Source organism: Haliotis asinina, chromosome 10 (genome assembly GCF_037392515.1).
Source record: "Haliotis asinina isolate JCU_RB_2024 chromosome 10, JCU_Hal_asi_v2, whole genome shotgun sequence".
NCBI lineage: Eukaryota > Metazoa > Mollusca > Gastropoda > Lepetellida > Haliotidae > Haliotis > Haliotis asinina.
The window spans coordinates 9,241,388-9,255,453 of record NC_090289.1 but is presented as its reverse complement, the minus strand read 5'-3'; the positions used below and the strand labels follow the sequence as shown (position 1 = coordinate 9,255,453).

The 14,066-nt window shown below is 39.4% G+C and overlaps 1 protein-coding gene across 1 annotated transcript in view; it reads right to left on the bottom strand.

Annotated features, from left to right (window-relative positions):
* Positions 1 to 303: 303 nt before the first annotated feature.
* Positions 304 to 14,066, bottom strand: part of LOC137298074 (sensorin-A-like) — a 28,512-nt gene continuing 14,749 nt past the window's right edge. The window contains exons 2-4 of the mRNA XM_067830134.1: positions 8,027 to 8,240; positions 7,536 to 7,624; positions 304 to 919 (exon numbers count right to left, since the gene is read on the bottom strand). Coding sequence (XP_067686235.1) covers positions 885 to 919; positions 7,536 to 7,624; positions 8,027 to 8,223 — 321 coding nt within the window. The 5' untranslated portion in view covers positions 8,224 to 8,240 and the 3' untranslated portion in view covers positions 304 to 884. The remainder of the gene's footprint in view (positions 920 to 7,535; positions 7,625 to 8,026; positions 8,241 to 14,066) is intronic.

Sequence of the window (14,066 nt, the reverse complement as noted above, 5' to 3'; positions counted from 1 at the left end):
TCGATTATTTACAGACCGCCGTCATTTTTTGTGTTGGGTGCGGCGTGAAACAACCAACTAACCAATCAAAAATCTCCTTCTTCGTCTTATTCCTCTTCTTCGTCGTAGAGGTGGGCGTGAAATATGTGTGTACATCCTGTTTGCGATGGCATGACGTTACCAACAACCACACCCCAATCCACCCCACCCCCAGCCCCCCACCCCCAAAAAACTGATTCTGTGGCGTTACATGATTCATCCAAATACGTACACAAGTACATAGTGCTATTTCAATCATTACAATAAAGTAATGACAATTGATGATAATGTTTCAAATAAATCTTTTATTTTGGTTCTTAAAAAGAAAAATAAATGTTTTAAACATATTTTTCTCAAATGCTGCAGATAGAAGTAGACGAAGAATTATTTTATATTTATATTATGTTAGTTATTTTAAAATGCTTAAATTGCAAATACACTTTGAAGTATAATAAAAAGAATATTGCATTTGACCCCTGTGTATAGGGGATTTGTATATGTACATAACCGCAGGCCTTGAATTTACCGTTATAATAAGTAGCCTAGAGACAACGGATTTCCGAGCGAAGTGAATTTTATTACGACTGCATGAGTTACGTCCTGTCAGATGCGTCCAGTCCAAAATATTTTCAGCTCTGTCTTTGAAAACGTTTCAGCCGTGCCTGATATTTTCAGTTGTTGGATCATTCGATTAAACGTTCTTTCGTAATTAGAAGCTAAGGAGTGTTTCAGATGGTATCGTTCTCATCACATAGCCAGAGCATAGCACGCAGATATGGCATAAACACATAAGGGCAATTAAAGGCACGCAAGGGTCCTTGATTCATGACGTCATCAGGTTATGACGTCAGTAACTCATGACGTCATTAGAGTAGATCCGTTACTTGGACGTAACCATCACCTACAAAGTAAAGCAAACACGTATTCAATTCAGTTAATTAAACTGTCATTGTGTTGTGTAATGGCAAAGTAAACAGTAAAATGACTCACATGTTCCTATGTGACATTTTCAAAATAGTATTTAACTGCTAACACATAGAAATATATCAATTTTATACACGCTTGGCATATTCTGGAGTACAGTCATTCTCCATTTTATCATTTCTTGTCGTTATGAACTAGTCTTGTATCGGCTCTAACTGCAAAGCATATCATTATTGTATCTGTATTACCAATTAAAGTTAAGATGTAGTATAGATTAAATGTCAAACTGTCACATTTAGACTTCTGTCAAAAAACACGTTTTCAGCGCAGACTAGATCTGACTAGATGGGCCTAGATTCACAAAGTTTTCTAGCGCTAAGATAGTCGTACGTTAATGTATGGCCCTTACGATTATTTTAGAGAGAGCTTCGAAAATCCAGGCCAATGGTCTTAGAAAAACGATCTCATCTCTGCTAAGGTACCACACTATGATGTTTGCGAGAAGATAATTTAGAATGTAGTTTAAACAAGTACATCCTGAGTTACGGTATTATGTTCAGTATTATGTTCAGTATTATGTTCAGTATTATGTTCACCTGGTCATGTGATACCAGACCTAAATCATTTTCAACTCGAGAAGAGGAATTTGTCTTGCATTCAAAGAGCCAGTATGCAAAGCAAACAACAAATAATTCGAAATGTATATACACAATGGCAAGCTAATCAGAATAAAATGATGAATCATAACATAAACAAAGTGCAATAATCGCTCTTACCTCATCATAGATTTTACGCTGTGTGGGACAAATGATTTTGAGGTTCTATTAGTTTGGATGCCACAGGGACATATATGTCCTTCCTCTACATACCTCACTTGGAAGTCCAATAAAATTCTAAATATACCACGCATATATAAATACTTCACAGTTTTGAATTCTGCGGAAAATTCCCAGTTTCTTGATACCATCCACTATCATCTCAGACCAAGCTAAAGTGCTTAAAATCGCCTTTCAAAATAGGCTTCTTCGTAAATGTCGCCATTTTTCAAACTATACAAAATCGAGATTCACAGCGTTATTTGCAGTATGTTTTGAAATGTGAAAATCGGGTAATTACTGGGAGTGGTGAATTTCAAAAATAGCATATTGATGATCACTGATATCAAGTTTTCATGTAACCAGGAATGATAATTCTGAAACGTCACCGATGTACCCAGAATCGGTTGGGATGTTTTCGAAAATACACTTACACGAACGCCGAAGTGCGCTTTCCGCCTTATTGGATAGTGTTTACAAAATCACGTTTCGAGAAGGCCGGTATTGAGAAGCCCATTACATCATGTATACTTCATAGTTAGATGCGACAAATGCATCATTGAATTCCCAATATATCTTAGAATCAAATTACAAATAGTCTTTGTCACCAATACCAGCTGTCTAGGCAGAACGAAACGAAATATATTTTGTATGAAAACGAACGCTGTGCTCGAAAGACAGCGCTTGACTGAAATGTAAACAAAGAAAAATTCCAATTTTACACTGCGTAGCATTTTCGGAAATTTCCCAACATCCAGCCCTCTAATCATTGCTTACAATGGCTCAATACGCTTAGTATATTCAGGGGAAGAGTATCGTGGCAAAAAATAGCAAATTGAAAATAGATACAATGAAATAATTTGGTAATTCTTAAGAAACTGTCGAACCTTTAGTGCAGCGTGACGCCATGACTGACGCAAAATCACGGAGAACGACAACGGTACTTATCGGCATTTCTGGCTTCTTCCGTCATTTACAATGTAAACGATAAGAACATATCACAATACACAGATAGTCAGAATAATTCTGATTACTTACAGCTCACATTTATATACAAAAGATCCCTGAATCAAGCAAAAAGTCGTCGCAAAATCCTGTGTACCCTTCTCAGCGAAGCCGCCATTTTGAAAGAAATCGGTCATCGGTAGTGATGTCATACGTCAACATTGTTGCACATATTAGGCAATTTCTTTGAAGTGAAGGTCACAATGCCCATACCATTCCGTTTGCACATTTAGTATTGTGATGTATATTTTGCGCATCGTTCAGATATTTTTTCATGAAACTGATTTCAGTATCTACATATATCCATGTTCAACACCATATCATGTGTGGATATAAGGTATCCGTTTTTATTCTTTGAAAGCTTTTGATTGTTTGAATAATATTTACATGGGAAATTGACTCAGTAAGTGTATTATACCACATTTTAAGCCTCTACACAAGTGTTGGAAGATCACACGTAGCCATTACTGAAGCATGTGCTTTAGTTCACGTGATGTGCAATATTCAATACGTTGGGACAAATATTGCAGCTACATATGAACGGGTTAATAAAAAGCGATTTAATTCCAACTTAGAAGTAAAACGGATAATATTAATGAAAATGATTTGTACAGTTTATCAAATGTAGGGGCACACATACTACTATTTAAAGGAATTGTCTTGTTCATTGTATTGGTTTGTGTCGTATTTATAGACAAAACTATTATGAATATTAATTGACCAGGTGCGACTTTGTCAAAACGTTTCATGATTCATTATCATTGTTTTTCGATAATAAAGTCAATTCAAATGCGACTAAAATATATCTGATGGCAGAATGTCTAACTCAAACAATATTTATACGGAAATTGTTAAAAATATATACATCAGGTCAAGTCTTAATTTCGACAAGCATTACGTCCATTTTCTAATATTTCTTTACTGAAAAAGCGATCTCTTTGTACCTTTCATTGCATACTTATGAAGGGAATTGATTTTCATAATCATGAGAAGAAAAGTCTTTTTCCTAAATGAATACTCAATGAATATTCAGGTGTTGTGAAATTTTCATTTAAGCTAAATTGATGCTAGGCAGGTGCGCGTGTTGCTCACAATAAGATATGTAGTAAAACCGTGTAATTGTTGATATATTCAGGACACTATTTCAGTGATAAAACCATTCATTTTATGTTTTGGCTAAAAAGTGTTGAATTCTGACACAGAAGCCGATATCTTTTACACATTGAGTGGAAATTAGGTTAGATATATACTAATCAGCAACCAGAGTAGTCTTTTTCCGACGTCACAAAATGCACAAAACATGCTGTGACGTCAACTAAAATGTGGCATTATTTTCAATTATTTCATTATGTTTGAAAATGTGGCTGTTACTCCGTTAATAATGATGGAAAATTAATAAAAATACATATACACAAACAAGAGAATATGGGAATCTAAGAACTAAAATATGTATCGGATAGGGACATCCAAATCGCTATTGCCTGATTTTTGAATGTAGTACACTTGCATCTTTTCTTACAAATTGTGAAACTACCAAAAGGTATCCTCTCACATTGGGGAAATTTGTATTGGAATAGTTTGGTTCACTGTGAACAAAACATCACGAAAATATACTGTCCATATCCACAGCAAATTCTCTCCATGTGATCGGAGTTACATTGACCTAATGTAAACCATAGCTGAGTTATGCCCCCTTATCTTTATACGTGCATGACCTCTCTGTCGACGTTTGACGTCATAGTAGAAAATCGATTTTTGACATTTATTGCAGGTCATTTTTGATTTTGTGAGTATGACGTTATGCATTAGCACGTACATCCATTTCATATACACTTATGTCGTTCAGATATCAAGCTGTATTTTCTTCGCTCACACTTTCCTTAAAGATGCCAAATTAAAAAAATCGTAGCAGAGTGCTTTTATTGGTGCACGATAAAAAACTGAGAAATTTACTGTTTTTGAACACACACAAAAGTTTTGTACAACTTTTAGCAGTGTCTATTTCTCAAACCCCTGAGGTAGCCGCAATTATATTTATACCAACGGATAGGAAATCAAATATTCTACATGTCTGTGCAATTTCATAGCCGTACGCAGATCCAGACCACGCGAGCGCAAATCTCGCACAACGTTCACTTTTCAAACTTTATGAAAATGTGCGCCTGAAAAAAAAGTCGGCATCCAGGGGGTTAAGACACGGTTGTGTAATACACAGAAGTACGAAATTCATTACATTCAATTAAAAAGTGTGGTGGATCCGTTTGAATGCCCAGACCTTTCTTCTTCACTTTTCTTCTTATACTGAAGAGGTTAGTGAGTGAGTGAGTTTACTTTCACGCCGCACTCAGCAATATTCCAGCTGTATGGCGGTGGTATGTAAATAATCGAGTTTGGATCAGACAATCCACTGATCAACAACATGAGCATCGATCTGCGCAATTGGGAACCGATGACATGAGTCAACCAAGTCAGCGAGCCTGACCACTCGATCCCGTTAGTCGCCTCTTACGACAAGCATAGGTTTTTTGTGGCAAGAATGGGTGGCTGAAGGCTTCACGGGTCTATACTGAAGAGGTAACGGTAGAGCCGAAACGTGTGCTGGATGTATTTTGACAGGTTTCTTTTTCTGTGTGAGGAGAAGTTTACCAATTTAATGACATGAAAGCTAACCTTAGACATAAATCCATTAGTGATGTAACATAGCATTTCCGCGTATATTACACGTGAGAACAAGGGCCATTATTTTGACCATAATATATTTTTTCATAAAGCTTCCTTTTTATTCCTTCCTTAATCGATAATACAGATTTTAGCAAGAAATGGCTTGGATCTAATCACACATTACTGACCATACGAGTCTCGCATCACGTACGCATCTGTTATGTATGAAAGATTATCGACTTAAACGTACACTTCGTGCGTGGGTTCGAATCGATTTGGCCCCATTATGATCTTTAGTCTGTCATAGTTGGACATAAATATATATGTCTTGAAACTAAAAGCCCTTACTGAAGAAATATATATATCTCCTAACTTTCAGTCGTAGAAAGAAATACCCTTATATGTCTCCCTTCCTTAATTCCATCACCCTCATCCTAACCACACACCACACCCCACAAATCACATATCACACCCCCAAACCCTACAGCCCACACCCCATCAAATACCCTTCGCTCCACTCCCAAACTCTCTAGTGATTGTCAACAAATATCTTAAAATGAACTCGGACGCGTATCTCTGTTTGGTGGCAATCGCCCTTTTCCCTAAAATATTTCACCCATCAAACTTAACAGTACGATTAGGTAAGAAACAATAATATCGATGAACTTTGTTTATTAGAGAAGTCGTATTTAAACATGGCATGTTTCGCAATAGATGCTATAACTTTCCGAGGAGTGTCATCGACCTAAGACCAACTTCTGTGGGCTTCTCGAAAAACGTTTACATCAGATAAAATACAATGCACTGGCGATACTCAAAGATCACAGATGTCAGTTATCATTGTTCATTACAGATGTCCTATATGCCATTTGTTTCGCAATGTAGGATACAGTTTACTGAGGCAAGACATCGAGCAAAGGCCAACTTTTGTGTGCTTCTCGAAAAGCGCTTACATCAGATAAAATACAAAGTGCTGGCGATGCTCAACGATCTGTTACAGGAGCATGTAAAGAGATTTGCTGGACTTCACTGTCTCCGCTCAGAAAACGCAGTAATTCTATGTCAGACTTCAGGAAAATACATACGCGATATTTACAGGAAACTATCAGGGGGCAATTACATACGCTGCTGAAACCAAAAACTAGACTTACATTATTATATTTATGCGTCAAGATACTATTACGGTTGCAGAGGGCCGGCCGTTGGATGAAAACAAGGAAAAGGAGAACGCAGTAGTTTTGTATTAAGACATCTGGGAGATCAGGTTGGGCAATGTAGGGTTTCACGTTGGGATTATTGCATTTGAATTGCGATAGCGTGAGCGGTGGTACGTACGTGACCGTTTCATAGTCGAGATTAGTGTCTGTTCATCGAGGCTAAAGAGACACCGTGTCATGATTAGTATGCATACTCAACTCGGACACAATATACTGACTCAAAGTCGACCAGTAAATGTATCGTCCCCACAGCACTGGGCACGTCAACATCATGCACCATCTTTTAACATATTTTGGTAGGTAACTGCAAGGTATTGAACCAACGACCTTTCCCTCCGGATAAACGTTCAGTCCGTGAGACCAGTGAGGCCGTCGGTATCACTTTAAAGCATTCTTGATATGATTGTTTTCTTGACTTTTAAGACTTATTAATATGAATACACAAAGAATAGTAGAAAGTAGTCCAATGTAGTATATGCTGACTTTATGGCTTCCCTAATAACATATATTACATTTGGGATGGCATGTTTTCAGTGAGGTATAGATTATACTTCTTTTGGGGTTTAGCTCCATCAGGGATTCTATCAGTAAGGGTACTCTACTGCAAAACTGTAATCCCAAAGATGTCATGCTTTAGAGCTGAGGTTATGGACAAGTAAGGGACAAGCCTATATTTAAACTGATTGATGTAGAGTTGGCTTTGCTATTAACGTTCATTTAGTAATCTTGTTGACAATAAATTTTGATTAAATCATATATACTGAACAAAAAAATGAAATCTCATGAAAGTAAGCGTTTATGTTCTATTTAAAACTTGACCGAAAAACACTTGCGTTTCTTTTGGTGTTCAGTATATGTCGAGAGTACAAGATATTGTTGGTTTTGAAATATTTACCGTCAGTATCCAATTTTTTGGCTACCAGCATGGCAAAAGCATGGTCCTTCTGCATGATGTCAGCAGCTTCTTGTAGTGCCATGTATTGCCTGAAAGGCAACACGCTATTGGTTAGTCAAATTCATAATATAACTGCGATGTCGCATTCAGCCACTTTCGCTTGTTCGTGTGAATACAGAAACCTGCATGTACCAGAATATTGCTGTCGCTATTTGACGCCGAAATCAGTCACGTTCTTACGTTGTTACGGAAACCTATACATAGTCGGTTCAGAACCAGGCAATCCAGTGATATACCAATCACCAGCCAATCCCAGTATACTTAGACACAAGCTCCTAATCCTGAGATGGCGGTTAGGTACCTCATTCTCAGACTTAAATCCTGAAATCTATCAATCCGATCAACATTACAGGGAATGGGGCAATTCTGAATGAAGTGATTTCTCCGGTTATATAGAACCGTCATCATCTAATGAAACAAATTGCAATAACCTTGAAACTGTTCTCATAAGATCGTCTTCTGTGACCTGTGACCTTTTCCCATACAGATAGCCGCCAATCCCGTAATGTGCCCTTGGTTTTCTGATGCCACGTGTTTCCAAGCGCCGTTCTGATTGGTCGAGTGATCTTCCCTCTGTGACGTATATAATGCAAACACAGGCGAGGAGGAATAACGTTGTGTGTGTCATATTGATGGACCTGAAACCTAAAATGAAATGCATTTGACAGAGAGTGAAAATTAGTGAAATTAGTGAAATTATTATAGCGCATTCAGCAATATGAAAATATTAAGCAACATCAATACCTTCTCTCATCTTATACTACAGACTCGAACTCGGGACTTTGGCGAGACGAACCAACCTTAAATCACAATGCTATCTTACCATCACATAGGCAGGCAGAATGTGCTTTGCACAACAATCATGTTGCAATTAGAGTCTTTGAGTCATTATTCAATGAAGGCAAGAAAAAGACTGACTCGGACGCCCCAGAAGAGTAAGCTGTGATGACAGGGCTGTCATACTAACCCGATAGACTATCGGGAAACCGTATTGTGTCCTCATTTCTAATCTCAGCCATCAAAAGAGCGGTTGGGTGAAAAATGATTTAAATTTTTAAAAATTGACTAATTGTGCAACATAATGCTTGAAAAGTACAATTTAGATCACATTCTGTTAGTCCATAAACAAATCCATGGTTTATACCAAGCCGCCTTGCTGCTGAAACATTTTATGAAATAGACGTAAACGCCGAAGAATCCAGTACAGCTTTTCTTGGTGGTGAGTGTGCATGAGGGAGGGTGATGAGGGTGATGTTTTATTACATTTTCAATTATTGTCCACAGCTGCAGCGAAAATGAGATAAAACGTTTTTATTGTTTCACTTGGGAATGAAAATTCAGGGCGGGTGAAAGATGCGAAACAAGTGCAGACAACCATATACTTGAAAATTGGATTTGAAGGTAAAATTATTATTAAACTTTATCACAACGTCACACGATTGAACAATTTCGAAAAAGGCTACAAACAAAAGTTCAAGGCCATAGCTATAATATACATGTATAAACATGACATAGCTGTTAAATTGTGGCCAACATTAAACTTTGGCGTGTACTGTCATTTGCGGACAATTTAGACGGCTGACAGATTCATTTACGTGCCAAAGTTATTGATTATCCGATGATACCCCTATCCCTCACGCTACCAACACATATCAAAAGCTGCAAATGAATAAAATAGTAGATTCACACCAACTGCTCTATATTCAGTCCAAAAGACCGTTTTAGTTACCTCCCTTTTCGACGTCCCGCCAGTGCACGACAACGTAAATAATAAATGGCTCCTCTCCCTCTAACCCTCGTTATGGTAAGTGTCGCGGGACATGAAACTATGTATAATGCACGTTTATGGCCTGTCATCGTTATTCTCATTCTGTGAGTTGAATAATCAACGATACCCAGTCACCGGTCTGTTCTATGTCCGGAGTTATTACGCCACATTAATGTGATTGCTTCATGTAGTGATATCAGGTAAATATGAGGGCACGATTTGGCGTAAAAAGGTGAAATCATTCCTGTGAATGTCTACAGAAAAATAAGCTAAGCGAAAGTGCTTCCAGTCATTATGTAAGGGTATGTTTTGTTTTCCCGGCTATATGTTTTCATATTTAGACCATTAGATATCATGTAAAAAAATAATTGATATGAGCGCGCATTTGAATGTTATTCGCCCATGGTAGTATACTTACACCTTTCTGTGTTTTAGGTGAACAGCTGACTTGCCACTGCACCCACCTACATAGGCACAGGCTCATAAATTAGTTAGATTTCAAAATAGATTTCAAATGAATATGCATTTTTTATTATTATTAACCCGCTCAGCCAACTCGACTTCCACAGTCCCTGTGACTGTGGGGGTTAGGCGGCTGACTTTTTGTGCTGCCGATTGGTGCCTGACTCTATGGGTGAGGGTTCGAATCCCGTATTTTACTCAACCAAAAAAGTACTAGAATTTGTACTTCACTAAGAAAGTGTAATCCCAAATATGACATGCGTTATGGTTATTCACTACTTTAATGAGTTTAGTATCAAATTTGCCTATTAATATATTTAATATCTACTATAGTCACTGTAAAGATGGAACACTGATAAATTAATCGATCTTTATCGAAGCATTTAAAGAGCATTCTAACCATGCACGCATTTGCTTTTGTGAAACAGTAAATGCTATGATAACACTGAAATGTTTATATAATCAAATGTTCTTTCCTCCACTGGAATTTTATTAATTATCGATTTATTGTTAATATTTGCCTCATTTATATAGTACGCATTTTTGTTGATGTGAAAGAGAAAGGACGTGCACTTATACGGTAATATTTGTCCTCGGCAGCGAGGATATTATAAATCTGACATTTTTTGCCTAGAGATTATTCCGTCCTGTCGAAAAGCGGAAAGAGGAAGGTCAAAGGTCATAGTAATACTAAATCTTGCTGAAACTTGCTGTAATCATAATGTTATAAAGTTCTGTTCAATGTGTACATCTTAAAAGATATTTTACCATGATTTAATATCACACGCGTTCTAGTAAAGTGACAACATAGAACGAAAAATGGCCACGATTTTAAGTATATATAACCTTAAATACTCATACATGATATCACTTTAACTTCACAAACTCCCTACACATGATGGTTTCCAGTGATAGTTGAATGGTATTAATGGACCCAATATGGGAACTATTTGCAACTTGTAGTTAAGTATGATTGTAAATGATATGACCGCAAATGAGCCTGAAGAACGATATATGTAAGATTGTTCATCAAACTCATTCACAAAGCATTCTGGAAATGGTCTCCAAATGGTGATTTGATGGTGTCTGTGTCTCGGCCTATGACGGTCGACAGCCTGAAACTGACTGAGTTCTCCTAACACATAGCCGTGTTCATAACGGGAAGGTCCTAGCCCATTCGTGTCTATAATACGGATGGTATGCTCCTGAGGCCTCATTCTCGAAACGTTCATAGACCCACGTACTCGTATCTTTAGCCGCAGCTAGTCTGTTAAGAAAGGGTTTAAGACGTTCGTTGGGCTACGAACTTTTCGAGAACAGCTAGCCTGGAAGGGAGCATTGATTTCGTAATTCGTAATTTATGAACTAAAGGACAAAACGTTGACCCTACCCTTGCAATCAGGACAACAAGAGCTGTCCTATGTTGTCTCATGTCCAGAAACGTTTACAAAGAAAACATGAAGTGATGATCTCTCGGTAACAATAATACAACCCACACCATAACCAATCAAGCGCTAAATCTCCAATAAGGTCTCGGGTACACATTGAACCTTGAAGTTCACCTCCACATTGCCTAACATGCCCTCGCCTATCGAAGGAGTACAAGGTTAATCTGGAACCATCTGAAGCACACTACGTGACCATGGACGATTACTCCAGTGATATTTGTAACGACACGCGATCTTTAAGCAGTGGGATAAGCTGCATTTACACCAAGTCTAAGCATCGGACGATTGGTTAACTCCCACTCAGAAGCCACAAGGTTTGCACAATCTGAATCGATGCTTCCGTGATTTCTCGGAGTCTGGTTTATGATGACCGATTCTGTACTGATGTTTCTGACCTGAAACACCCTGAGCAGAGTCAATCGTTGGCATTTTTGATCTGCAGATACCTCTTCCATGGGAGGCTAATCACTGGCTGTGAAACATTGAACATATTGGCCTGTGCGGGATGATTTGTTTCCAGAAATGGACCCGTTGACATCTCGCGTGTTGCAGGCGCGGCATCGCTAGTTCATGCACAAACAATGAATGAAATGTACTATACCGCAACCGTATGAAAAGTATGGTGCATTGGGATGTATAAAATAATGGTCAGAGGTTAATCAACCCTTCTTTAAAGTATCAGTTTCAGGAATGACACGCTCCGCACATGTAGAATGTAAATAAATGTAGAATCTGTTTGGTGTTAAGTAATGACATAAACGTTCTTGCAGCGGATGTTAGTTCCAATATTTCGGTTTTAGGCATACAGTTGTCTGTTTTTTGTGATGAGTGATCAACCAATCAATTAATCAGTCGATCGATCGATCATGATTGATTGAGTGAGTGAGTCAATAAGTATTATATTTCAAGGGATCCCAGAATGAAGCGTCAAATATATCTATTCACCGAATCAAACCAGGGCATTAGCGTGGCGAGCGACGCTTAAAACACTCGGCTACCTCACCTGTCCCCATTGAGACTATGTCACATGATAAATCAGCTAGTCAAAGAAACTGCCGCCTCTGCAAAGGGTAGACGCAAAGCTGAAGTATTTATTACATTCAGATCAACAGATGGCAAAACCTTAAACAGTGAGCAGTTTCCGCATCACCTCGCCTCGCCTCAACCACATCTCGCTTCGCCTAATCACGGCTCGCCTCAACCACACCTAATAATCGTCAATTTGGTGTGTATGGAACAGGTTGTCCCTTTTGTACCTAGTGCAGACTGAATGCGTAGCCAGTTTGTCAGTCTCATGATTGTGGGAGAAAAGTTCAATAACTCATTCAGCTGTCGTTATGAAACGTTTTCAGCTTCCATGAAACGTGCAACGAAGGGTAAAGTGCTGACAAGTGTACAAACATTATCTGCGGATTTTGAATTCGAGAAGTCCGCATGAGGCTTCTGGCACGCCTTTAGGACCAAAAACATCACCGGCGGCTTGGAAGGACGCTGGCTGAGCACGTAATAATATTATACTGACACTTTCATAAGATGCACAGGTGCCCTGTTGAAAACAGGCTCCAACGGGTTTTCAGTAGGGGTGGGCGATAATACCCGTCAACCAGTATATTGCAGTTTGGACTTCACAATACGATGTCCATCCGATACGATCGTCAATTTCCGTGATGAAGATCGGTAACATTCGTTATTAAGTTAAAACTACCAATACATTTTGTATTTCATTCATATTTTTCCATCTCTTATACCACAGAGAAGAGAGACGACCTCGTACGCAGCTGGGTCGCGACCCCCATAGGTCACGTGACCCCTTGACACGTCATTCCTTTTTTTCAGAGATTGGCGACGACAGGCCATTTTGTCTCAGTCTCTAAAATTCGCTCTCTACCTGCTTATTACTAAGGGTTTTGCACTCTTTTTGGGTTCCAGCACGTAGCTGTTACCCCCTACCTTGGGTAGGTTTACTAGAATTGGTGTTACAACTTTGTATTATTGACTAATTAACCTTCATTAGTCTCGGGTAGCTGTGACTCACTTTTTTCCGAATTCCGGATTGTTGAGGTGAGCGGGTGTCCCCACCGACGGACCCTCCGGTCCGGAGCTTCCGACTTCACGGATACTTCGGGTTCGTGTCACACTCCGTGTACCGAACCCTCCGTGCACCGAACCCTCCGGGAATCTTCCAGTTCACCCCGGAGGGTGGTACGGTTGACTTTCCCAATCAGACAACCTAACTGGAGGTGGCTGCAGCGGGACCTGGTCGTCTCCTTCCTCCGTTAGTTCTTACGGAGAGACAACGTAGCAACAACATTCCCTTGGCTAACTTCCCAATACCACTTCCTCAAATGGTGGATCCGAGACGAGAATGTGTTCAGGGGTGTCCCCCTCCGGCCTCTAACCCCGTCACTCAATCTCTTTGTGGACACCTCCACTCAGGGGTGGGGAGCACACATGGGGACGGAACAAACATCAGGGGTATGGAGTCCCTCCCTCCGGTCTCGACACATAAACCTCCTGGAATTGGATGCAGTACGGCTAGCAATCCTCCACTGGAGGGAAGTTCTCAGGGAGCAAGTGGTACCGGTTCACACGGACAGCTCGGTGGCGGCCTGGGCGATCAACCGCCAGAGCTCGACCAGAGCGGATCCACTTCTCCAGTTAACACTATAACTGTTCGAACTGACGGAGAGCTTGCGGTTGACCATTCGGGCGGTGCACATCCCAGCGGCCAAGAACATCTTGTCGGACGCCCTCTCTCGTCCGGACAGCCCTCCCTTCACGGAGTGGTAACTG